General features: G+C 37.6%; 1 protein-coding gene and 1 long non-coding RNA gene across 8 annotated transcripts in view; one reads left to right on the top strand and one right to left on the bottom strand.

Moving 5' to 3' along the window:
• The window catches only part of LOC117599137 (uncharacterized), a 47,210-nt gene extending 45,476 nt beyond the window's left edge, over positions 1-1,734 (top strand). The window contains exon 3 of the long non-coding RNA XR_004579566.2: positions 371-1,734. This is a non-coding gene — a long non-coding RNA (uncharacterized LOC117599137). The remainder of the gene's footprint in view (positions 1-370) is intronic.
• Positions 1,735-11,511: 9,777 nt separating this feature from the next.
• The window catches only part of rai14 (retinoic acid induced 14), a 68,187-nt gene continuing 51,782 nt past the window's right edge, over positions 11,512-27,916 (bottom strand). For 4 of the 7 annotated variants that reach the window (XM_026941138.3, XM_053240060.1, XM_053240059.1 and 1 more), the window contains 11 exons: positions 23,489-23,595; positions 23,216-23,403; positions 22,364-22,392; positions 21,956-22,042; positions 20,632-20,715; positions 20,378-20,500; positions 18,302-18,397; positions 16,050-17,588; positions 14,056-14,211; positions 12,959-13,024; positions 11,512-11,706 (listed from right to left, as the gene is read on the bottom strand). In XM_026941138.3, coding sequence (XP_026796939.2) covers positions 11,629-11,706; positions 12,959-13,024; positions 14,056-14,211; positions 16,050-17,588; positions 18,302-18,397; positions 20,378-20,500; positions 20,632-20,715; positions 21,956-22,042; positions 22,364-22,392; positions 23,216-23,403; positions 23,489-23,595 — 2,553 coding nt within the window. In that variant the 3' untranslated portion in view covers positions 11,512-11,628. The remainder of the gene's footprint in view (positions 11,707-12,958; positions 13,025-14,055; positions 14,212-16,049; positions 17,589-18,301; positions 18,398-20,377; positions 20,501-20,631; positions 20,716-21,955; positions 22,043-22,363; positions 22,393-23,215; positions 23,404-23,488; positions 23,596-27,916) is intronic. The other 3 variants (XM_026941139.3, XM_034311135.2, XM_034311136.2) reach the window with 3 other exon arrangements.

Raw genomic sequence — 27,916 nt, 5'->3', positions numbered from 1 at the left:
TACTCCCATAAATTCCCTGTCACTTGGCTGTGAACATGCCTCACCAACCACCCCCCCAACCCGAGCCAGCTCTCCTGCTACATTTCAAGCCACTCTGAATGCGGCTTCTGTTCTTTTGATTCTTGACGAATCTGGTGCAACTGAGCCATTAGCTCGCCGGATGATAGGAAGTTCAAAAGCGCCGTCCGTGTGTTAAAAAAAACACCTTTCCTAAACCAGATCCGAGAACTTTCATTTTGTCAGTTTTTTTTTTTAAACCCTGACGCGTTAAGGAAAGCAGGGAAAGAGAGGGGGGTCTTGATGTAATGTGTCATTAATAACACAATCCCATCTGTTTTGAAATATATTTACTCCATCTGGTTCCATTTAGCTTCATAGGAACCTGATGTGGACGCCGTTAGGGAGACGTTCTGGAATGGGTTGGTGGCAGGTCAAGACGGGGCACACTGACACAGCCAGAAAGATCTCAGGTTCGTGTGGAAGACCCTTGGGCCAGAGGATAGACCACCTGGACCCACAACTCCTTCAATCCCATCATCACAATCGTGTTGTTGATTAAAAATGAATTAATTTCCATTTCATAATATATGAACATGTGGCTTATTCTAATATCTTATCGTTTCTTTAGCAGATCATTCACAGGAAATTGTATAGCGGATGCTCCACATAGTCTAAGGCTAACAGTAAACTGTTTTTAAATAATGTGTTCTTTATTTAATATGTATAATCATTGACATGGTGAAGTTTTCTGTAAGGTGATGGTTAATAAACATTTGTGGAAGGAGTCTCCAGTTTCAGAGCTTTGTGATAGTCAGTGGGTTTTTCCACCACAAGAGAGTCTTTCTGCTTTCTTTCAACATGACAACCTGTGTTTTTTTTTTATATATATATATTTTTACTTTTTTCTTCTTAATTTCAAGAGAGTGAAAAAAAGTCTGGTGTGGGAACGACTATTTATAGTTGCAATAACATAAGTGATAACTGGAACAAACTTGTCTTATGAATGTTTCACAACATTAAATGTACCTATAAACGTTTAACATATTTGAAAAAGCATCCCTTTTGTGCCTTGTATACTTAATTTAAGGTAATTAATCAAGGCTTTTATTGTAGTGTCATTCTTTATTTGAGTTAATTAGCTGCATTAGACTGATGGACCTACCTTTTCCATGAAACAGAATTGGTTATTATATGCACTGTCTGGCCAAAAGTATGTGGACACCTGACAATCACATCTATATGAGCTTGTTGGACATCCCATTCCAAAACCATGGGCCCCCTTTTACAGCTTATACAGCCTCCATTCTTTTGGGAAAGCTTTCTACAAGATTTTGAAGTGTGTCTATGGGAATGTGTGCCCATTCAGTCAAAAGAGCATTCGTGAGATCAGGCACTGATGGCCCGCAATTGGGTTGAAACCAGGGCTCTGTGCAGGCCATTGGAGTTCCTTCACACCAAACTCATCAAACCATATCTTTATGAACCATGCTTTGTGCACAGGGGCACAGCCCAGTAAAGGATCAGTAAAGGGCCTTCTTTCCCCAACCTGTTGCCACAAAGCTGGAAGCAAACAATTGTCTAAAATGTCTATGTATGCTGTATCATTAACATTACCTTTCACTGTATCTGAGACCAAACCCTGGAAAACAGCCCCAGACCATTATCCCTCCTCCACCAAACTTTACTGTTGGCACTATGCATTCCAGTAGGTGGCGTTCTCCTGGCACTCGCCAAACCCAGATTCATCCAGTGGCAGTGTGCTTTACAGCACTCCAGCTGATGCCTGGCATTGCAGTTTGGAACTCTGTAGTGAGTGACGCAACAGAAGACAGGCAATTTTTATGTAATTTTTATGAGTTTGTGTGGTCTAGCGCCTTGTGGCTGAGCTGTTGTTTGCTCCTAGAAGTTTGCATTTCACAATACTAGCACTTACAGTTGAACAGGGAATTGACCCATACAGTTGACCCATTCTAGTGCCAATGTTTGTCTGAAACACCAACTCAATCTTTAGGAAGGCTGTCCACATACCTTTGGCCATATACACTATGTGTGACATATGGAGGTGATTTTTGTCTTTTTTAATTTTTATTTAATGCAATTAAGACTTTGAGTTATTAAACTCACTCAACTGATAAAAGGCAAAGTAAAATTGGAGAATGAGTTATTACAAAACTCAAATGTGAAAAGGCAAAATGTTGTTGTTGCTCTTTCGGCTGCTCCCGTTAGGGGTCACCGCAGCGGATCATTGATCCGCATATTTGATTTGGCAAAGTTTTTACGCTGGATGCCCTTCCTGACGCAACCCTCCCCAATTTTATCCTGGGTTGAGACCAGCACTGGGAGTGCACTGTCTTGTGCTTTACAGATTAAGAAGCATTTAATTTGTGGTTTAAAAGTAAGATTTTCATATTTGATTTTTACAATATAGACTACCTCCATTATATGTTAGCTATATTAGCATTGTAGCTCGAGTACCACGCTGAAGAAGAGAAATTCAGACACTAAACATGTCTTGGTTGATCGATTCCATTTGGGGTAAAGTGGGAGAATGTGTCCATTTCATTTTTGCCAAAAACCTCTAATATAGCGGTCAACAGTGTGGAGATGAAGCATGATTTGATCCACATGAGTGATCTGATCCACATGAGTAACATCAAATCTACAATGACTGGGTAGATCTGGCTTTCATTGGCTTGTCTGTATCATTCACACTCAGTCATGTCTTTATACCAATACCTTAGAATGATAAGGTTTTAGCTGAAAAAAATAGCTTATAAGAAAAATGTTATCACTTACATTATGGCAGCTATAAACAGTCATTCCTTCACCAGCTTCTCTTTCTTCTGTCTCTTGAACTTAGTAAAACAAAAGCTTGCCATGTTATCAAGAAACCACAAAGTGTAAACTCTTCTGTCCCAAAGACTTTCCTGTGCCGGAAATTGCTGACACTGCAGACTTCCATAAATGTCAGAAGCCAGAACTTAATAGCAGAAAACCTCACCATAACAACAATGGTTACACTTGTTTTTTTTAATCTATTTATGTGACGCGTCCATTGTACAAGTCCCTGTGAATGAGCTGTTACGACAGAAACTACAACATATTACAACGAAGCCATATACAGTAAACCTGTGATTTATAGCTGCATTACTGTCGGAGCAGAAAATTAGAGAAAACGTAACGACTTCTGACCAATCAGAATCCAGAATTTAACAGCACTGTGCTATAAAACCTTGCACTTTTTTCTAATATGCCTACAGTACTTTTCTTTGTTGTTTCTGAGGCTTAAGCACTCTCACATCCTCACCTCACTTAGCTGATGCTGTATAATAGCTACCGTTTTTCATGCAGCCAAAATTCACCAAGGGACCAGACGGCTTTCTTATCCACAGAAATGGTTTTAAAGTAGAGAACCTCTGTCAGTGCAAGCCCAGTTCATGCACATCCGGCACTGAAATATATGACTGTGTGAAATATGGACCTGTATGTGATTGATATTATTAATGGTTAGGGTTAGTGGTGAAAAGTGTGATTATTTCCATTGTAAAATGTCTCATGGCAGAAAAAAGGGTTTGAAAACACTGGTATAAGGTTCAAGCCTTGCATAATGCAGTTGTACAATTGAATGTCTTTTTTTAATATCTCAGAGGTCATATCTCTACTTTTTAAAACTTTGTTACTTTATTAAATCTGTTTTGGCCAAATAAAAAATGGTATGTGTTTAAAAGTAGAAGCCGTTAATGATTGATACTGACATTTTCTTATTATTCACACATACTATTTACAAAGGGGATTAAAAAAGTATGAGAACCACTGCATTAAATATGTTACAACCCATTTCAGAGCAGCTTAGGGCTGAAAGATTTTAGGACATCGTTGTATTCTCAAATATTTACTTGATCTGGCATGTATGAATAATTTGACTTTTATTTTTGAATTCGCTCCTATGACTGTCCATATAAACACCTATTAAAATTACGTTAGAACTCAGGAGATGCTTTTTTATTTAAAAAAAAAAAAAAAATCAAACAAAAAATATAATTTTTTTTTTTTTTTTGCATAATTCTGATGTTTTTCTCCAAACGGATCTGTCTGATGATCCAACACGCCTGTCCCCTGAAATGTCCTGCATGTGCACAGAGTTGCCTTTTAGCAAAAATAGGCAGAGCTGGACAGTTTCTGCTTTGGCTTGGGGTGGTACGTGGAGCTCATTTCTGAACAAGAAAAACATAAACTAAAGCCTGAAATGAAGAAAGTAGCCATATTTGTTTCTCTGCAATATTATGAGTAAGGTTTGAAGGGTGTCTGACTTTATATCAGTATTACGGCTCTAGATATAGTTTAAAAAAAGACAAATTTTAAGCTAAGGAATGTTGGCGAAATGTATTTGTTTGTTTGTTTGTTTATTTATATCAACAGGAATCTGCATATTTGGATTGATTAGTATGCAATACAATAAATAAATTATGACTATCATAAATTTTAAATATATTATACATTATCTTTTTTGTGGTGTGTCGATATCAGTTTAACAGACGATATATTGTGCAGTCCTCTTCAGTGGATGGATGGAGACAGTTTTCCAAGTAAGTGGTTTATTTCAGCAGAGCAGGACAACATGGCCACACTGCCACCTAGTGGAACCACGACGAACTGCATGACTTCATTCTGGCATCTACAGTAGGTGTTAAACTGGCACAAACCTTGTTTATGGGCTATTTTGTTGGGGAAAAAACTTTAACGGTGTTCAAGATTTTTTTTTTGTTAATACAAAAAAAGTGAAATTTATTCCAAAACAAAAGACACAAATGTAAAAATGGGTTAGGGTTCATCAGAATATGTATGCATACTATAACTGTCTGTAAGAAAAAGATTAGCCTGTGGATGCAAAAGTATTAAAAAGCATTTAAAAATATTTTAAATGACAACCTTATTTGTTTTAAATTATCACACAACATATTTAAAATGCACAAGTTTAGGGCATAAATTTTTGTCAAATAATCAAATTATTAATTATTAAAATATTAGCTGACTTCAGAAAATACTTATTCAGACTTTTTACAATGAAGACATTAACACATGTTTTTATTAACTAGGAAAAATACAGGGCAAGCTCAAAACATGCTTCTATGACTGTTTTTTGTTATTGTTGAGGAAGAATCTTTAATAGTGCTCAAGGTCTTTTTGTTCAAAGAAATAAATGTGTGAAATTTAGTACAAAACTAAAACTCAATGTTAGACTTTAAATATTTCTATTTCTCATCCATTTCAGTTTTGGACCTGACAGGAAGTCAAGCATGCTAAAAACATCTCGGTATGAGCAGATCCGATTTGATTTCCTGGTTTCTGGCTGGAGCTGAACCTGTAAACCACGCTACTGGCAACTGAAGTATAACGCTGACCTTACCGGGAATTCAGCTTGGCACCACATCTGAGTAGAAAACAGGCCAATTTGTGGATTTCTACACATGCATAGTGAACACGACAGGTCAGTACGAGCCTGAAGGCACTGCCGTGCCACTCTTTACTAACCAAAAGGAAATGACACTCAGGTCCAAATTGGCAAATATTACAATTTCTACTTAAGCATTGCCTAAAAGAATTTGAGAGCAGTATATTAGGAGATATGAAATGCACTTCAGGCCTGAGCTGCTGGAGCCTCGCCTCACTGCTATTCATCATTATTGATAGTCCGCTGCCTCGGGCTACAGGCAAACACATGGGTCCTATTGTGGTAATTGGTCTTCCTGGAAAGATTTAGTTGTAAAAGGTCTGACTATGAGTATTGCAGAATCATCACACAGGTAACAGAGAGAAGCACTGAGCCCCAGCAAATTACTACCATTTAAAACTAATTACATAATTTAAATAACGGTTCTTCTTGATGCACATCTTTTCAGATAAACAGCATTTGTAACATTTGCCAAAATCCTTAAATATCAAACTAAAACAACAACAACAACAACAAAAACATTCTTGGCCCTCATTATGCAAACTTTTAGATTAGCTAGAAAATAAAAACGGAAAGCTGTAGTTTATCCATTCTCTTCCTCAGTGGGTTCTACATAGAACCTTTTAACACAAAGCTGCTAAATGTAAAACATGACCTGATTTATCAGTTTGTTAATTTAGATATAATGTTAATAAAAGTAAAACTTACTCTACTTAAAAATGTCATAGAGGTGAATGTATAGTTTTACATTCAATGTTGATTTAACCAGAATTTTTCACTTTAGTACTTTAATCCTTCCTGAACAGGTATTATAACACATTTATGAGACAACAGAGTAGTAAGAGTGAAAGGGAGAAATGCATGAGAACAGAAATTAAATAATTTTCTATATAAAAAAAGGTCTTCGGATCAAAAAAAAATACTTTGTGAGGTTTATAGGTTTGGTTGTATCTATTATAATTTTAAAAGCATAAAAATGTTTGTGTTAAATGAGACCAACATGATTGAATGAGATTGGAAATTTTAAACATAATGTGCTTAAGGTGCACGAGTTTAGGTTTCGGGCCAAATTTTTTTTTTTTTTTTTAAGTAAGCAACATATATAGTAGTGCAGTAATATTGCATGTTGTCCAACCAATGAGAGTAAAACTACGTATACTTAATTTTGTATTATTTACAACATACACTCACCGAACACTTTATTAGGAATACTATACTAATACTGGGCAGAGCCTCCCTTTGCTCTCAAAACAGCCTCAATTTTTCAACATGCCTTTGAGATCCTGCTCCATATTGACATGACTGCTTCACATAATTCCTGCAGATTTTTCGGGTGCACTTTTATGCTGCGAATCTCCTGTTCTACCACAACCCAAAGGTGTTCAATTGGATTCAGGTCCGGTGACTGGGAAGGTCACTGAAGAACACTGAACTCATTGTCATGTTCATGAAACCAGTTTGAGACGACTTTTTCTTTGTGACATGGTGCATTATCATGCTGGAAGTAGCCATTAGAAGATGGATAAATTGTGGCTATGAAGGGATGCACATGGTCAGCAACAATACTGAAGTAGGCTGTGGCATTCAAGTGATGACTGATTGGTATTAACAGGCTCAAAGCGTGCCAAGAAAACATTCCCCACACCATTACACCACCTCCACCAGCCTGGACTGTTGACACAAGGCTTCAAGTCTTCAACTATCCAGTTTGGGTGAGCCTGTGCCCACTGCAGCTTCATCTTTCTGTTCTTGGCTGACAGATGTGGAACCTGACAAGGTCTTCTGCTGTTGTAGCCCATCCACCTCAAGGTTCCACGTACTGTGCATTCCAAGATGCTTTTCTGTTCACCACAAATGTACAGAGTGGTTATCTGAGTTACTGTAAGCTTTCCGTCAGCTTGAACCAACTTGGCCATTCTCCATGGACCTCTCTCATCAACAAGACATTTCCATCCACAGAACTACTGCTCAATGGATGTTTTTTTTTAATTGCACCATTGCAATAAAAAACTGTGTAAACTCTAGAGAACATTTTGTGTGAAAATCCCAGGAGATTAGCAGTTATAGAAATACTCAAACCAGTCCACCTGGCATCGACAAACATGCCACAGTCACAGTCAAGACGTGAACATTACCCAATACACACACACACACACACACACACACACACTATTTTCACATTGAAGACACAAACAAATTCATAGCAGTTTTATTAACTAGAAAAACCACATGCCAGGACAACTTCAAAAACGTCTATATTACAAAAGCTGAAAAAAGCAAACACATACACAAAAAAACATATCTTCAAATCAGTTTTGCACTACGTACCCTGCCACTCATGCAGAATGACTGAGATGGAACAGAAAACAATGTGAAATCCTACAGACCTCCTGCCCAGGATAATTTGGCATTTTCTCTGTTTTCACACACCTGATCCAACTAATCAGCTAATGAACAGGCCCTGGAGTCAGACTGGGGTTGGGGTGTGTGTGTGTGTGTAGAGCAGGAAAAAACACTAAAATAGGCAGAGCAGGAGGACTGCAGGCTCCAGAACCAGAAAAGAAAGACAGCAACCTTTTCTTAAAATGGCTGTGAAGCCAGACAGTGATGGTTCAGCAGTTAAAGTTTTGTGCTAGTAACAAGAAGGTCGTGAGTTTAAATCCCAGGACTGCTGCTGTCGCACTTCGTACACTCAGCTGCCTAGCTTTGCACTTGGATTGTCCTCGTCCTCAGTTATAAATCTTTCTGGATAAGCTACAAATCGTTAACAGAACACTTTACTGATATAACAGAAAGGTTATTCTCTGTGACTGACACTAGGACACAGTTTTACACAGTCCACTTTATTGCACATAACCACACTCAACATTCATCCTCTTTATTAAAATAATCATTTTTATATGAAATATTATCAGTAAAATTTTCTAGTAGTGTCATATTTATAATAGTATTTACCAAATTTATAAGAATTGTTTACATATTAGTAATTTATTCCTAGTTATATTAATGTCCTAGTCTCTCTTCAAAGGCAGTAAACTGAATCTCTGTTAGCTAGCTAGGATAAAAAAAAATAGCTAATGTTAGATAACTAAGTAAACGTCTGGTCATATTGCCTTAATATTATCTACTGTTAATATTAAGGCAGAGGAAGTTTGCAGCCAGTTTAGTCACTGCTAGTCTAGATGCTAGCCCTTGCTAACACTTGCTAGTCAATGTGGCTATGGGCTTACACAATATAATCATCTAAGTAAGCTAATGTAACTTGTGTGAAGCTTTGTAACATCTGTATTTGTTAGCTTTTATGTCAATGGACTTACAAGTGAGACAACCTAAGCACAGTTTAGGAGCTGACTGTGCAAGGTCTTGCTTAAGGGCTTGATAGTGGGTCATTATCAGTCCTGGATTTTAACTCACAACCTTCTGATCACTGGGAGCCGTGAGAATTTTTTAAAATAAGAGTGTGCTGTATATTTGAAAAGCACTTGTCCTGCTGTCATTATTAACCCTATGATGCACGTTTACATTGTAAATATTTACAGGTCCATACGATTAAAAAAAGGTTACCAAACTTACAATATTAAAACCTAATACTGAAAAAACGTCTACACCAAGTGACTGACACACAGCTAGTGTGTACTTCAAAATACTGCAGGGACACGCAGCCACTGTTAAGTCTGGTTTAAATAAGTGTGACAGGACAAACAGCACTTCCTAACAGCCCTTACAAATTAGCATAGGCACATGGACACAGTCTTTTTATGTCCTGGTTACAGCAGGGACTCCAGCTGGCATTGAAAACAGGAATGGAGAGGGAAACTGCTGCGTCTGGAAAGTGCATCTGTTCCATGGGCATTTCTGTCAAAGCTTCCCACAGCCCTAAGCAACATTCTGTCAAATGCATCTGCTAGCACCATATAAATCTATTTTCCTGTACACACCGTTTCCACATCCCTCCTTTATCACAGCGTGCTGCGAGTAACCCACATAGCACAATCGTCAGCTTGTTAGTTGTCTAGCTAAACTGCAGAAAAGGCTACTGAATATTTGTGATGATCACTAACTTATTAACATATTGTGAGGTTTACTAGCTAGCAAAGATGATACTCTAAACTTATCTAGCTACCCTATTCCTATCTGTTAAGCTAGCAGGTCATCGACCCCAAATAGTGTCACGTCTCAAATTCTTCAGTTTAAGCCTCTGGGAATTGAAAGTGGACCCCAAAAATTCCACACAGCCAATTTATTCGACTTCAGGTTGCACACAGCCAAAATAAAGTGAGAGAAGGCTAATTTGGTGTTAAGCTAACACCAAATTACATTGCCAAGTACCTACGAAGGATCATGCCAGTGGGCGTGTCTTTGAATCCTTATATGGCCACTTTGTAGTGTTTTTTTGACAGTGTAGCTTTTTTTAATAGTTATCCAATATTAGTCAGATAGCTAGCATCAGCATTGAGGATTTGTACATTTATATAGCTACTTACTTAAAAATCCTGTCAGGTTAGCTGATGTTAGTTAAACAGCTACTTTTAGAAGTGAAGATCATGAACATTTATAAATATGACTTAAATATCCTGTCAGAAATCCAGTCGAAGTAGCTAGCTGTCAAGCACTAGCAGTGAAGATTATGAACATTTATATATGATTTAAAAAACCTCCTAAAAACCTGTCAGGTTAGCTAATATTAGTTCTAGCTGTTAGCTCTTGTTAGTTATAAAGCAATTGTTAGTAGCTAGGTATCATGAATATTTTATGAACAGCTAGGTAGGTCCTGCTAATGTCCAATGAGTACTAAGTAATTTGGAGAGCTGACGTTAGATGGCTAAAATATTAGCACTGATTTGTCCAGACTAAAACCTCACTGTCAAGAACATGCAGACTGAATAAATGTGTGGAATCCACTCCACTGATTCACAATAACAGGAATGGACTCTTAATTTTATGGAACCAAACAGCGCTGCGTGTTGATTAGCAAGTTAATGTTAGCATCCCCTCTCCATTTTGGTAGCTAGCAGCAACTAGCAAGCAGATTTAGTGTTTTCATGTTTCTGGAACAATCAGCACATCTTTTATGAAGATTTCTAACAAGGTTATGAGAGATAGAAACGCGTAGCTGTAATTTGTTGTCTCACTATCAAGTCACTTTTTCTGCACTGCTGAGACGCTAGCTCTGTACAGATAATGGGGAAAAAATAAAATGACACTGTCACACACAGACATCACAGTTTTGGTTCATGAGAAGCTGCTGTCTGTCTGTCAGACTCTTTAGAAATTTATCAGGCCTTTTACACACTTTGCTAAATAATAAATAATTCATGTCTTCATTATGGGCAAATTTGCATTATATCGAATAAAGGAAGGACTGCCACTGTGCCAAGTCCAAGTTTCTAGAATTCACTCATGCTGATTTTGCCAAGTGACAAGCAAGAAGGGGTGGAGCTTACATAAAATTTAATCAGCCAATCGTGTGACATCACCACAATAGTTTAGCTAACATTACTAAATGTTGCTACTTATTTTAAAATAAAAAAAAAAAAAAAAAAAAAAAACTGCAACAGTTTATCAGTTAGTTAGCCTGCTAAGTTTAATGTTAATAACCGGATAGCTAGCAGTGTTGTGCTACACTTTGGTAGCTGGCTAGCTTAGCTAATGTTGCTATACTATTATCTTGTGTAAAGAAACAGTATTTTATGTGTGAAAATGTAAAATAGGGATATCATTAGCTGACTAAATGTCACCTAAGCTCCGCCCTTTTTAAGATGTAGCATTTCATCTACCTTTTAGTTCTCAGCTGTATTTCAAACAACACAAATATGCAGACAGAAGTAACAAGAAGTAATTTGCACTGTGCTGAAAGTTTCTGGTTCAAAATGTATTAATGCACACAAAATGATTCCAATTACAAGATAACATATACTATGTACTCATAAGCGTAATATCACTGCTTCATTCTTTATTTGATTGTCTGATGCTTTCATAACCAAGTGCTTGCTAATACAAAAGAACAATTACTTAACCTCACGTCAGCCTTTTTTTTTTTTTTTTTTTTTTTTCCCCCCCCCCAGAGATGTAGGAAGGACTGACGATTCCTTTTAATCCAGACAAATTCTCAATACAAGTGCAAGTTTCCTATACCACTGTTATTTAGTCAGGCTCTGAGGAACACATTAGTGCCATCATTTGTCTTCCGATGGTATTTTACACATCACCAGAATTTGTTTCAGGGCCTTTTGTACATCTTCATCCATCTGACCCTGAAATATAGAAAAAGGCTATTGTTAAAATTGAGCTATGAGCAGGTTCATGCCTTAATTTTTTTTAAAGGAACAATCAGACCAACTTGAAGTATTTTGTTTTCCAGATTAGCTCAAATGCAGACAATGGTCGCTGTGCAAATTTTGCTTCTTTAGTTTTGCCCTTGAGTCATGAGACTGATGTAGCTAACAAGTAATGAAAGCTTACAGCCTACAGTTTAGCACTAAATCTGCATGTGTAAATCTGCTCGGTATCTAAAACAGACTTGCTGATATGGTTTCTGACGCTATATGGCAGTATTAAAAAACATGGATATAAAAAAAAAAACACTTTGCAGAGCTAAAAACAGTCCTAGCTCCATCTTTCTTCCTCAGCACATAGTTTAACATCACTCCACACCACACTTGGATAACTGACTAGAATTTTTTGATTAGCATTTTTCGTAGATATATTGTAAAATAGGTCATTTTCAAAAACCACGAGGGATTCCATGTACATAGAAACTATCATCTCAAACTGTTACTAGCATCTCCAACGTTGACTAGAGTCTGAAACGTTGATTAGCATTTCGAACTTTGACTAGCATCTCTAACATTGACAAGCGTCTCAAACTTTGACTAGCATCTGCAATGTTGACTTGCATTTTTTTTTCTAGATAAACTGTAAATTACAGGTAATTTCACTTTTATAGGTAATTTTCACTTTTAAAAACCATGAGGGATACAAACGTGCACTTAACTGTACAGACAATAGCATCTCGAACACTGACTAGAATCTCAAACGATGACTTACCTAGTGTGTCAAACTAACATTTTTTGTTAATAAACTATAAAATACAAATAATTTTCCATTTCAAAAACCATGAAGGATGCAAACTTGTACTCAACTGTACACAGACACTAGCATCTCAAACACTGAGTAGCATGTCTAGCATTAACTACAATGTGATACGGATGATAAAATCATTCACATTTGATCTGTATATTTTAATACCATTAAACTGGTTAAAGTGTTTCTGTACAAAATAGTGCTACTGATTCAAACGATGTCTTGTGAGATACATGTGTAATATTTAAGGCTAAACTGGTAGTTATAACTATCCTTTACATGTTAGCTACCTTGTAGCTCCAGTAATGAAGTAAACTTCAGACATGTCTCGGCTTTGTTACTTTTGAAGTAAAGGGTAAAATTGTGTTATGTCCATTTTTGGCCTAACTGCTCCTTTAATAGAGGAGTGAAAAGAGTACAAACCTGAACAGCGTAGAGGAGGTGCATTCTGTACACGGAAACAATTTCATGGTGCCTCTTTTTAGACTCCTGTTTTAAAACAGAAATGCCAAAAAAGCAATGTAATAAAGTTGCAATTCTCATCAGCAATAATTTTTTTTTTATTGTTTTGCTGCTTGTTTCTATGAGCTCCAAGTGAATTATAATTAAAAACAGGGCCATCACTATTGATTAGCCAGTAAGTAATCTATTGACTATGAAGATACAAATAACTAATCACAATTTGAATCAATACTCATGAGGATTATTTGATTTAAATGAGGTTGGTAGAACATTAAACATTAGGCTGTAATTTCAGTTATTACTCAGACCTACACTACTTATTATCCAGTTATTACCCAGGCCTACACAAGTCACTATAAATACAAAAAAAAATTATAATTTGAATGTACTGTAATTAGAGGTTTGATCATTAGGAGACTTGTTGTTATGATATTTAGTTTAATTCATACATGGATTTTTCAGAAATTGGTACATTTTAATCATTTTGCAGATTTTAAAAAGGTAATTTTTATTGAAGATTTTTAACCCTTTTAATGGTAGGGCATTTTTGTACAAATATCACTTTTTGAGGCATGTTGTGATTTTTTTTTTTTTTTTTTTTTTAACTTAATACCAGAGTTTGTTCTTGTTCCTTTATGTTTGCAGTGTTTATGATCCTGCATTTGGGGTATGATGGAGTGTAGAGCTTGTTTAGTTTGAAAAAGTGGGCAAACTCTTGACTGTTGTTTCTCGGCTGGTTGTTTTTATGGGTTTATAATTGAATAAACTGCTACATAGAAGTTGAACAATCCTGATTCTTGCCACATGTTCCTTTGTGTTTAGTTGCTCGAATGGCACAAGTTGCTAGTCTCAGACAGAGAGCTGTCAATCAAGCATGCTTACTAGACTATTAGGCCACGCCCAGTTCAGCTGCTGTTTAAGTTGCATTGTGTCACATTTACATATCCTTTTTTTGTTTGTAGAGTTGTATCATTCAACCATATTTATTTTATACTGAACTCTCTGGGAGTATCAATATAAAATAGAAGTGATGAAAGTAAGAGAAGCCTTTAACTTACAGACAGTTGGTACTGCAGCTGCTTGATCTGCTGTTGGAGAGAATCGACCTGCTGGCTCTGCTGTCTGCTTTTCGGGCTGCTTGTTGTGTATGAGAGCTGGGACAAGCTGTTCAGGGCCTCCTTCAACTTCCCCACCTCTTTTGACAGATCATCGATCTTAAAGAAAGAACAACATACCCTATAAATGAGCAGGAAATAAAGTTTAGCAGCCTCTAGTGGTGTAGTCTAGTTTAGCGTTTGTCCGGTTAGTGAAAGGAGCTGAATATGTGATCCAGTTCTGATCCGAGTGAGTGAAATGATACCAACATTGGGCCTCATCCATCAATCTTTTCATAAAGTTGTGGTTAAATGTCTGTGTAAAGTAAACCGAACTACAAAATTCACCGGATTTACAAAAAGTTTCGGAAACGCTGATTTACTTGTGTGTGTATGTTGATGAGTGCCAATCACCCTTAAATTACCAAGCGTGTGCATGGCCCAGCTGATTTGCATGCAGTGATGCAAAAGTTCAAGTGCACAGACAGCTGTGAGAACAAAATCAATCAGTGTAAAGCCTGAAAAAAAAAAAGGGGAAGTTTTCTGACTCGAACGATCAGGGTAAAGCCTGAAAAACAGAAGGGGAATTTATTTTGTCTCACTACTATGGCAGTAAAATATTTAATAATATATAAATTTAGTAATAATAAGTGAGCACTAAATCTTCTCTCAGCTGAGGCCTTTTTTTTTTTTTTAACTTTATAGCTATGTGCAGACAGAGCGGCCTGTCCTCTGTTTATATGGCGCCATTTATTTTGTAATAATTGGATGATTAGTTTTATTAGTCTTGTTTATCGGTTTGTGTTGGCTGCTGTCTGTATTTTTTATTTTCTTTAATTAATGGCAATAGTATAAGACTGGTTTTCACAAAATGTTCTGGATGGTATTCTTAGTCCCTGATCTAATGAACTAGCATAAGGATGTGTTTTTGACGGAGACTCAAAAGCACTTCTACAAGTCGCTGTGGATTAGGGCCTCTGCTAAATGCTGTAAACATATAAAAATAAAAATAAGCAACAGTTCCAGATATAAAAGTGCAGGAATCCTTGCTAATTATATGATTTGTTGTCGAACAAGTCGAGGTTTACATTAGTTAGTCTTCTTATGTGTAAATTTACACACACTCAGGAGCAGGATATGAACATTTTTCAAAATTTACGGAATTTTCATGAATACCAAATTTCTTGTGTAAACTCATACTAATAATTTATGCATAAATCCGTTTGTATCCAGCTTGATGAATGAGGCCCGTTATCTTGAGACTTGTATTTTTATCATGAAAGACCAATGTATGACAACACTTTTGGTCTGATTCTGAAAGAAATTTATTGAGCATTTAATTTCTAAATATATTATAAACAATAAGGTTAGTACAGAAGCGTACCTGCTATTTTGTGCTTAGAGGCAGGTTCCAATAAATGATGGTGGGTAATTATTTTAAAAAGCTAATGAACTTGGTTAAGGTTCAAGTCTGTGTGACCACAAAGCCTACACAGGTCTACACATGACTAAAGTTAAAGTGCTGCTGAGAGAGCGATTTTGAGTTGAGAAATGACAACAGTCATGAAGAATATTAATAAAGAATACTGATTCTAAAGGAAAGCCTATTCCTGCTAGAAAAAAAATCTTTATGTATAACACCTTTACATAAAATACTCAAAGTGGATCACTAGGAAATTAAAAAGACAATAAAAGAGATAATATTAAGAATCAAGTAGGGACACAAGCAGCAGTAATAAAATAATATAAATCATTAAGAAACAACATGAGAAAAACAAGAATTAGAGAGAAGAACATCAGAAGGCATCATAACATTTTGAAAAAGAAAAACAGTAAATAAAAATTGAAGGAATCCTAGAGTGTCTAAAATTAAAAAAAAAATAAAAAAAACAGACAAAATTAAAAAAAAAAAAAAAGCAGGAATGAAGCATGAAAGCTGAAATAATGTGTGTATTTACCTTTTTATTCTTCTCTCTTTCTGAGTTCACATGATTTTCCACCTGCTTTTTAAGCTGTGTAATGGCTTCCTGAGCCTCTCTGCACTTCCCGCTCAGCGCGTTATTCTCCTGCTCTCTCGCTACAGCGAGCTTCTGCGCTGCCTCTTTCTCATTCTTGCCATCTTTCACCTCCTGCCAGGCAGCAGTCACCTCTAGTGCCATCTCATCCTGCTTCCTCAGAGCATCCTGAAGAAGCTGGGTGAGGTGATTGATCTTGCGCTCCAGGGACTCTCTCATCTGCTCATGTTCCATTTTGGAAACACAATCATTTGGAGTCGTGTCCTTCTCCACAGCAGGTCTGTTTTGTAAGGCGTCCAGCTGTGAGGTCTTCTGCGTGAGCTGTTGTTTAAGGACGTCTACCTCGGATTCTAAGTTCTTGATGGCGGTTCCTAATGAGGCCACGACCTGAGTGTGGTCTGCAATGCTCACTGAGGACTTGGCCTGAATTTCCACATCCTGTTTGAGTTGTGAAATCTCTTTCAGCGCTGACTGATACTTGACTTCAGTGTCCTTTGACGAATTCTGCACATCCTTCATCTTAAGTGTCAGCTCTTGCAATTTTTCCTCATGCTGCTCTTTAGTCAAACATACTGCCTGTGATAGCTGCTTGGTCTCCAAGGCTTTGGCCTGGAGCTGGGTTCGGGCTTCTGCAAGTTCATTTTTTGCCTCGCTGTAGGATTTCGAGAGCTCCAACAATCGCTTCTGGAGTCCTTCAATAATGTCGCCCATCTCTGCCTTCATCTCATCAAAGTCTTTAGCGGCAGCCTCGACGGACACGGTGCCACGCAGGGCTTCCTGAAGCATCTTGATCTCATCCTGAGCCTCTTCGTACTTCTCAATCAACAGAGCCTTCTCCTGATTGATGTTCTCCACCAGGATGCTGTAGGAGTTTTTCAGTTCCTGACTCTCACTCTCGAGTCGAGCCTCCAGTTCTTTTATCAACTGGGCGTCATGCGTCTTCTCTTCCTGCAACTTGTCCAGCTTTGTCTTCAGATCTTTAACCTCCTGCTCAAGACAGCCTTTCAAATACTGAAACTTTTGTAGTACTTGATCATCTTGGCTTGGAGATCCTGCAGGTGCCACTCTCGACCTCTCCATCCGGAGGGTTTCCAGCTCTGACACCACTTCCTGGTGCTTTTTCTGCATGTCTGCCAGCTTGGCCTTGAGCTCGGCTGTGCTTTCAGACAGGCCTTGATTTCTAATTTCCCCTGTATGAGAGTTGAGCTCGAGTCTGGCCTGTAGGGAGCGGTTCTCCAGCCTTGACTCATCCAGTTCAACTTGCAGGCTTTGCAGCGCATCCCTAAGCAACGCGATTTCTTCCTCATACACTACCTTTGTGGGCTCGCTCACTTCTTCATGCTTAAAAGCTGAGACCTCAGAGAGCTCCTGCTCACTGGAGAGATCAAATTCAGCACGTGTGGAGTGGTATGATATGTTGGAGTCGATACTGTTTGGGCGTGAGTCCTCCTGGCCTTCTTCACCTTGAGGAGGTGGACGCTTCTATTCAGCGAGGAGGAGAAAATTATGCAACTAATGTAAACTTACAATACATTTTGCATCCTGAAAAGTTGTATAAACATCTTCATTTGCATATATCACTGCTTTGGGGCATGTCCATTTGGCAAAACAATTCATATTTATCTATAGAAGGTCACAATATGTAAAAGTGCTCTGTAATAACTCATATTTCATGAATAATTTAAATCCCCACAGAAACAATGGTTGCTTCTTTAATGTTGCATTACAGCTATGAGACTCATGTAGGCAAAAAGCAATGAAAGCTTACAGTTGACAGATTTACATCATTCAAACTACAAGTCTTAATCATCACACTCTTGTCTCAGATTGTTGAGTGTCTCAAACACACTTGCTGATTTGTTTTCTGATGCTGAATGACACGCTATTATCTATAAACATGGAGAAAAGGACGAAGTCACAAAGGATAAAACAGTCGTAGCGCAAAATATAGAAAGTGAATTATTTTACATTATATAACAGCGTGTATAAATGATATTACCAAGTCATACAAAGACTTTCAAAGCAAGTGTGTGATATATACATGCTAAACTGGAGGCTATATGTACTTGTTAGCTACATTGTACAAGCATTGTTGTTTGAGTGCAAAACTAAGGAAGTAAATTTCTGACACTGAACCGGTTTTATCTGATTGACTACATGTGCAATAAGAGGTACTGATGAAACTAAATCATTACCTTGATGATCTGGGCAAGCTGCTGGTTCTCCAATGAGAGTGAGGCCACCTTGGCTTGAAGGGCTGCAAGCAATGCTGAGTTTTCACAGCGTTCAGTCTGCCTCAACAGAGGAAAGCAAACAGGGCTTACTTTCAAAGACCTTTTTATTAGGTCTGTGGTCCAAAAAAAAAAAAAAACCTCACTAAACTTCGATAAAAGCATATGGCATGCCTGAGCACTGATTTTTTTTTTTTAATCACACTGCCGAGATCTCTGGCTCAGAGAAATGGACTCCAAGATCCTCTGGCAGCAACAGCCTTATTAAAGACAGGAGGATTCCCTGAGTCGATGTTCAAAGTCATTTTAACACTCAGGGGCTTTAGAGAGAAAGAACAAATGAAAGGTCAGGACTGTCAGAATCCCAATGTTGAATAAGGCTTTTAATTAGCACCTCTATCTATGGTGTTCATACCAATTGGTATAAACAAATTTTAAATATATAACAGCATAGTTGAATTCTGTATTCTGTATTCTGATTGGTCAGAAGGTGTTAATTTTCTGACAATAGTGCAGCTGTAAATCACAAGTTTATATTAATGCTCTCATTGTAATACAATATCATTTCTATAGTAACAGCTCACACAGAGGGACTTCTTTAGTAACAACTCATTCACAGTATGGCATGCGAGCTATATATATGGACTAAAACGCATTTAATCGTTGATATGGTTAATTTTTCTGCAGTTAATTTTTTTTTCAATTTAACATTTATGGAAGGAGTTTTCTGACACGGGAATGGAGGGGTTTATGCTTTGTGGTTTCTCACAAACATGACAAGCTTATTATCTTCAAGGGAGAAAAAAGAGAGGCTGGTGAGGGAACAACTGTTAATAGCTGCTATACCATAAGTGATGACAGGAACATTTTTTTTTTGTGGATGTTCCACAACATTAAATGTGACTAAAAACAGATAAAAGGTATGACGAGACATTCTTTAATTTTAAAGAGTTGTAACCCTTGGGAATATGCTGTGGTATAAGAGGAATAAAACATTTCAGGATATGGGGTTGTAGTAACAATAAATCTGCTTTATCACAACAATCCTGTACTATAACAGCATGACACTGAGTGGTTTTTTTTTTCACTTAATGAAATTTGGAAAGTTGTTTAGGGGGATTCTGATGGTATTAGAACATCATTTTCCTATTAAAAATAATCAGATATTGGTTTCTACTCATCACTAATTCACTGTAGATTCAGCTTCAGAGAATCAGGAACAGCTGGGTATCTTGGAGTTTGGATGCATAAATCATGATATACTATACGGCCAAAGGTTTGTGGACATCTGATTATGACACTCGTGCTTTTTCACATACCATTCTCAGTCCCCCATTTGCTGTTATAATAAACGCCACTCTTCTGGGAAGACTTTCCACTAGATTTTAGAGTGTGGCTGTGTGGATTTGCTCATTCAGCTACAAGAGCATTAGTGAAGTCAGGCAATGATGTTGATTGAGGAGGCCTGGTGTGCAGTCAGCGTTCCAGTTCATCCCAAAGGTGTTCAGTGGGGTCGAGGTCAGGGCTCTGTGCAGGCCACTCGAGTTCTTCCTCTCTAACCCTGGCAAACCATGTCTTCGTGGACCTCGCTTTATGCACAGTAACATTGTCATGCTGGAACATGTTTGGGCCTCTCAGTTTCAGTGAAGGGAATTCGTAATTCTACAGCATACAAAGATATTCTAGACAATTGTATGCTTCCAAATTTGTGGCAACAGTTTGGGGAAAAACCTACATATGGGTGTGTCAGGTGTCCACATACTTTTGGCCATATAGTGTACTTATGCACAATAACAAAGTCTAATTACTTGTGTACTTTCTATCTCTATGAACTAAAGTAAAGTTGTGAAGTTTTGTAAAGGTCTGAAGCAGCACAGATGTGAGGCGGTCCTGCTGCCATCACATCCCCTAAAGCGAGGTCCTTTACCTGGCCGGGGTCAGCAGATGTAGCTGGTAAAATGGGTTCCAGAAAGCGTGAGTGGCTGAGGATCAAAGCGTCGGCCACATGAGAGAATATTAAAGGGCTTGTGCTGTACTCGCCTTGGGCTCAGTCTGCTCCATAATCTGCTTCAGATCTTCAATGGTCTCCAGCAGCATGCTCTTCTCTTCCTGGAGCTTCTCGATCTCTTCTCTCAACAGCGACAAACTCCTCAGCTCCTCCTCCTGCAAAAACACCACAAAATAATAATAATAGTAATGATAATAAAGCATTCACTCAGGAGTTTTTTTGTGCTCAGTCCTGCATGAAAATGGATCGATATGGCTGAATTGCCTGTGATATGATGTTTTTGTACCTTGTAATTGAACCTCTTGTCACCTTTACTTGACACCGGAGTTTCATTCGGGGTCACATATGGTGGAGACATGACATCCAGCAACTGAAAATGTGCAGAAACATGACAAGGTAATGCAATACTTCATACTCATCAGACTGCTATGTGTGATCCTGTGCAATCACTTTAAAGCCCAATCAGGATAGAAATAGATGTTTCTTTATATGTTCTGATCAATAAAGTCCATCTTTGATTTTACACACACCATCATCAACAGACCACTTCATTTAAACTAACACTTTGGCCAGAAATAAAATAAATGCACACCAGGTCCATCTACCCCAAATGGAGTTGATCAGTCAGGACATGTCTGATGTCTGAGGTTTGCTCTTTTAGCAGAATTATTATCCTTCAGTCCCTTTTTAAATAAATCATTTTGTAAAATAGCAATGATAAATGTGGAAATATACCACTGAATTCAGCCACAGCCAGTATGGGAATATGAGGGCAAACAATTTCTAGCCATCAAGGCTAAGATACTGAATTATATAACATAATACCTAATGTTAGCTAGCTTGCTATCTACACTGGCTACGCATTTGCACATTATAATAGTTCACTTGTGCTTAATGTTAGCTAGCTTGCTAGCTATTTTGGCTATTAGTTTACACAGTACAATACTTAGCTTAATGTTAGCTCAATGCTTTGGCTGATGTTTTACAATGTTAGCTAGCTTGCTATCGAACTTGGCTTCTGTTTAACAAAGTACGTAATCGGCTAACTAGCTTGCTATTGTGTTGTTTGGTTTACATCCTACAATATATATTACTGAATATTAACTAGCTGGCTTGTGAACCTGGCTAGTTACTAAAGTCAAATGGTTACTGCCGGAGATATAATGTTAGCTAAGCCAAGACAAAACATAATGTAGCAGCTAATTATCTGGCTAGCTCATTAGTTATATGGCAAGTTCTTTTTTTAAACAATTCAGTAATTCTAGACATGACCGTCAAGAAGCTTGTTGTCATGTGCATGAAATGTTACCAAACTGTGCAGAGGAAAAATAAAATTTTTAATAAAATAAATAAAAATAACCAACAGAATAGTTCTGACTGTCCAAGATGTTGATCCACATAAAGCTAGTATTCAGTCAGACATGGAGTTCACAGAAGATTTCAGGTGACAGACTTCCATCACTTGTTTGCCTCAGACACTAGACATGCCTTGGTTGGTATTCTTAATTTCTTTTATTTTAGCTAAAATTGTCCTGACTGGGGTTTTTAAGTGCTGCACATGTGTGTGGAGGAGCAGAGATGATGGCATATAGTGACAGACAGGTCTTTACCTGCACAGGGCTAATAGGAGGAGGGGGTGCTTTTCGTTTTTTTGGGGTTGTGCTCCTCTCATCGTTTAGCTTAGCCGTGTGATCATGCTGAGATCATGTGAGAAGGACAAACAAGGTGTAGTGGTTAGTGAGAGGAAAAAGAATAAAAGATCAATAACTGCGACTAAAAATAAAGAATTTATGAAGGAAGAATTTTTTTTTTTTTTTATCTACTGTGTGACACTCATGCAGTGCATTACAGGCACTCTGTACTGAGCTGGAGAATGACAGTGATGAAAAAAATCATCCTAATGCGAACCTTTACATGAATATTTTGCAAATGAAAAATGTGTCACTCATTAAAAAAAAATAGAATCGAACTTAAAATAAATGAAAAGAAATTAAATGAAAAAGAGATAAACTGCATACCTGCTGGCTTCTGGGTGTATTCTTATCTGCTTTTTTAATAAGGAAAAAAGAAAAAAAATAAATGAAAATAATTATGGGATGGGAGAACGAAATGAAATGAATTAACATGGCATGTCATGCCGTTTTCATTATAATTATTCGGTTTACTTATAATTATTTCTATTTTAATTATTCAGTTGACCACCACAAGATGGCACTGTTGAGCCTGCGTGGGTTCGAGGGCAAGTCCTTTGCACCTCTCACGGCTCAGACACAGCGCCTCGAAAGAAAAAGATAAGTACAACAAATAATGCAAGGGTGTTCTAACACATTTATCTTCCTTCCTCTCTACGCACGATTGTCTCAGTGGTGAAGGAACATGCTGAGAGGTTTCTTTTTATTTCCTTCTGCAGGAGCAGATCCGAGTCTCGACTCCAATAAATCAAATCACCACTTCAGCGACAAGAACGCTTTTGTAGTTTCTCACCTGCTGACCGCTTGCTCGCTGGGTTTGACTTTTTGTTCATATTCAGGCTGGGATATTAAATACTTTAGAAAAATGATTTATTTTAATATAAATTATATCAAAATAATTTATTTTAATAAATTAGAAAAAGTGTTTGTAGTGGAATAAACAAATCTTTGACAGACTTACAGCTTAAATGAGTTGTTTTTTTTCAGTCAGGTAAAGCTAGAACCTACAACTAATGGCTTTACTCCTAGGCAAAATGTATTGGCACCCCTGTCCATTGGTGACAAGGAACCACCACTGGCCAGGGTTATGATTCAGTTGTATAGTATTGTGTATCACAGCTGTCATTCAATTCCCACCTGGTATTAGTTTTATTGTGCGTTTGACTGATGGGTAATCACCTGATTCGGCTGGGTGGCGCTGCAGGGCGGCGGTGATGACAGCTCGGACCTCGGCGCTGCCCGACAGCTTGGCGTAGTGCAGCACATCGTGTCCTAGTGAGTCGAGCAGGCGTAGGTCAGCTCCCCTGTGCACGAGAAGCTCCACAGCTGCCACGCAGCTGCTCTCTCCAGCCAGCATGACAGCACTCCTGCAGTGTTCACACCAATTATTAAACAAACCTCAAAAGACAACACAAATCTGATAGAATGAGCGAGCTGGACGAGCGGACCCACCTGCCATTCCTGTCACAGGCGTTGATGTTGGCTCCCCAGTCCAGCAGGATGCCACAGACCTCTGTGTGGGCATGTCTCGCTGACAACAGCAACGGTGTGAATCCGTCCTACAGGAAGGCAAGGTGAAAGATTAGTGATTAATTGCAGGTAGGATGATACAGTATAACAGCATGCTAGTATAAAATGATGAACCAGAAACAGTTGTACTGCTCAGGACTGCATGGTTTTTACTTTATGGTCACTTGTGTCATTTGTAGTTTGTCTCTTGTGGGCAGGTAGTGACAGCTACTGTTGTCGCTTGTGGGCAAGGCCTGTCCATCACATTAGCAAAGCAAGCTAAAGCAAGTTTTTCTTCCATTTTTTGCAGTTCCTCAAACCACACACTTCAGGACTGAACATATCCTTCGAGCCAATTGGTTCAATTTGTTGCTTTACAGCATCATACCTAATTTGCATGGAACTGAGAAAATTATTCAAATGTCGCTTTGTTGTGCTGTCGCTGAAACGGCGGCTCAGTGTTGCACACATACTGTATGTAGAAAATGAAGTCGCCTGCAGCTTGCTAGTGTGAACGCAGTGTTAGAGCTGGACGATAATTGAAATGAAATGAACATTTTCAGACATGGTATTCACATTCGTCGTAGGTGATCAGTAGCATTAAGTGCAGGTGTGAATGGAGTCTGTAATTTGTCTGTAATTTCCATTTGTAATGAATGCTTGTGTGTCCCAAAGCCCAAGAACCCTTTCTGGAGCTGCCCAAGAACCCTTTCTCAAGTAAATATACTTGAGAAAAATAAAGTATAAGTAAAAGCAGTCATCCATGAGTAGGGTAAGAATAGCAACTCTTCTGACGTGTGCGTTAGTCATTCCAAAGAGTGTCAGACTTGCTGACGTGGGTTCTGACTATGTATGACACTTGTCTATAAACATATATATCACAGGGATAAAAACAGCTGTAGCTCAATCACTTTTTTTCCTCAGCACAGAATTTGGTGTCACTCCACACCAGGATCAGGCCCGAGTGTAGTCTAAAATTTGAAGGCAGAGCTTTATTGTAGAAATTTTGATAATAATGTACAGGGTGTCCCAAAAGTCTCCATACGTAGGGGACTGTGTACGCCAGCACCATGTCAGCTGTGCCTTCGTCAGTGGTTTTTCATGGACGTCCACTTCTTGGTTGGTCCAGAACTTTCGAGTCTTTTTGAATTTGTAAATAAGTTTGAAAACTGTGTCATGTGTGATGTGCCTGCCATGTTTCCTGTTAAAGTCCTTAGCAACCTTGTGACAGCTTCCTGATCCAGCCACGAGAATGATATCAATACGTTCTTCTTTTGTCAAAGGCATTCTTAAAGGCTATCTGAAAAAATATATAAACTAAGTGTGAGAAATTTTGGAAGACATTTTGCTAAAAAGTGTTAATATCCCATATGTATGGAGACTTTTGGGACACCCTGTAGTTCACAGCTGACTATTTTTTTTAATATCACAGAAATGTTGATTCTGATTGGTTACAAGCTGTTGATTACTTTTCTATAACAGCAGTTCTGGCAGTAGTTCTTCAAGTTTTCTTCTTGAAGTAAAGTGTTTATGTACAAACTGGACTGCTGTCTTGTGAGAAGAGTGTGTGATGATTTAGGAATGCCTGTTGGAGTAACATGAAACAGGTACACTTTATTTCTGGCCAGTTTTTTAAACGTGAAAATGGCAGCTATGATTAAAATCTAATATATACAAGTATATACAATTTCATCCCTCAATATTTCAGTTTCTGAATACAAATAAATCACATTGTGATTTACAGTATAAATGCATAAATATTATTGACCTGTAATGTCCTGATTCTTACAGATCATTCTTTTTTCTTGTTAGTCAGGGGGATTTGATGATCTGCTAGAGCTTTTTGCAGCAAATTAAAAAATATATATGTAAAAGAAATAAATGAAAAAGCTGAAAAAGAAATAATGAAAGCAGTCAGGAAGACTGATCATCTGCCCTCCCTCTGCCCCAGTGGTCACAGTGTTCTGGACCAATTAGTTGGGTGCAGAAAGCAGGAAGACGACGTCTCATCAGAAGTGTGTTTATCGAGGCTGAGCTGAGCTTTTGGCTGCACTCAGGAACATGATGAAAGCTCGAGAGCAACCGGCACCCTAACAGATATGCAATGCATTCAGGCATGTCAGCATCTGCGATACATTATGGATGTTAAAAAAGAGGTTTGCAATCCTGTGCATGAATCAGTCTGGCTTTCAAATCACATACGTTTTCAACTTTTTCCAGTGGGTTAATTTATTCTGAGTATGTAGCATGTAACAGTTCCCGATTCTCAAACACAATTGGAATGGATTACAACAACAAGGTGTGTAATACAGTCCTCATTTACAGGACACATGGTGTTTAGATCACACCTGCAAATGTGTCTTGGCACTTTTGTGTGAAGTTCTCTGAATTTGCTTTTATAAGCTCATTGCACCAGCATCGTTATCAGCTTCCTACAGCTTTACTGACAGGGAGTGGGGGGGCGGTGTTGGCTTAATCAACTCCTCAGAGCATCCTCAATTGCTCTCAAAGGATTCTGCATCAATACACAAAAACATTATATATTTAGCATTAAGCTCATGCATATTGCTTTTAACTGAGGAAAAAAAACCCCTCAGATTTCAGATGGGAAAATAAACATTCAATTATATAAACTACCAAATTCCATTTAAAATATGCAGTTGAATTTTAATCACTTCAGTATTCAAGTGCATTTGAATATTAATGAGGCTGTCATTTTTATTTTAACAACAAATAAAATCATGAAACTATATTTTACTTTCATCATTTTATTTTCATCACCAACAGTAATGTTTCCTATCACTGATTTTTAACTTAATTTTACATTTATTATAGAAAAACCTGTCGGACGGTTATTTACTATACACGCTCACTACTTAGGGTGTAACACTGTCACTGCAGACTGTACATAGTGAAATATATGCTCAGTAGAGCACCATTTATGATTCAGCCACAGAAACTGTGAGACTTTCATAAATGGGTGATAGAAAAGAACTAATTACCTGAAACCTAATATCACTTCCAGGACACAAACTTTGTCTGGTTTTTATATTTAATTTCAAAGGTAGACCATATTTTTGAAAAATGATAAATGACATGTATTTATTTGTAGCCCACTGTAATGTGACCTTGGGTATTAGAAAGGAACTATATTAAAAAAAAAAAATAAAAATAAAATAAAAATAAAATTATGTAAACCAAAATAATAATAATAATAATAATAATAATAATAATGCTGTTGTCAAAAGGGTCATTTAGCCAGAAAAATTAGGAAACACAAGTTTTTACTACCTTACATTATGTGACTAAAAGAAGAACTCAAATCTTGAACATAGAAATATGCAAGTTTTTTGCCTCCAAGTGAAATGTGACTTTACAGCCCTTATGAAAATACAAAGCATAATGGTTTTTCATGATGGATACAAATGCTCATGTGTTTTAAATGAAGCAATTGGTCACACCGGAAAAATTCATCATGTAGGCTACTAATCTATAATAAAAACAATGATCCATCAACACACATTAAGCACCGATTTCTATAATAGCATATTCCCACAGACTCTCGCCGCTAATTAGCCTGGGTAAATTCCGATTTGAGTTCCAAGAGTGGAATTTGTGGCGTATCAGTATAAAGAGTGTTCTATAAAGAAAGATTAGTGTGGCGTCTGTACTGGAATGAACTCCAGAGTCGGGACTAATTTAACAATCTGACATTTAAACTGTGTGTAATATTAGCACACAGGCTGGATTTGCCAGAGAAAGTCATGGCTGCAGTTTTAAACGAACACAGTGGGCAGAGCCAGGCAGTGATCTGAGCTATTTTCAGACCATTACACAGACACTGGGTTTTTTAAAAAAAAAAAAAAAAAAAAAAAAAAACCCTGTGTCAGACACTCTGAGACTTCTCAGACACAGCCCCTGCAAGTTCAGCTCAATCATAATCCGTAGTTGATGCATTTTCATGCAGTGGGAATTCATATGCCACATTAGTTGAAATCTTGATGAGAAAACAATTCAATATGGACTTGTGATTGGCAAAATTTCCTTACATTTGTATTTATATAAAACAAGAACATTTCAATAGCTCTATAGTGATGTAGTATTATGACGATAAATGATAAAAACGAACTTTCTCCTAAATATTGTTGCATTATTTTTCTTTTCATTTTAGGGGTCCAAGCACTTAGTGCTGAAACAATATTGTAAATGGTAGGGCTTTGGCCTTTTTATTACTCATGGTTTTCTTCTTCTTCTTCATCAATCCAATGATTGATGTCTTTCTCTGTCTTCACCATCTTCTACTTCACCACCTTCATTGTCACTGTTTTCTTTGTTGTTGAGATCTTTTTCTTAACCATCTTCATCTTCGCT

This window comes from Pangasianodon hypophthalmus, chromosome 15 (genome assembly GCF_027358585.1).
Source record: "Pangasianodon hypophthalmus isolate fPanHyp1 chromosome 15, fPanHyp1.pri, whole genome shotgun sequence".
Classification (NCBI taxonomy): Eukaryota; Metazoa; Chordata; class Actinopteri; order Siluriformes; family Pangasiidae; genus Pangasianodon; species Pangasianodon hypophthalmus.
The sequence above is the reverse complement of the archived record's forward strand: the minus strand, read 5'-3'. Positions and strand labels throughout refer to the sequence as shown.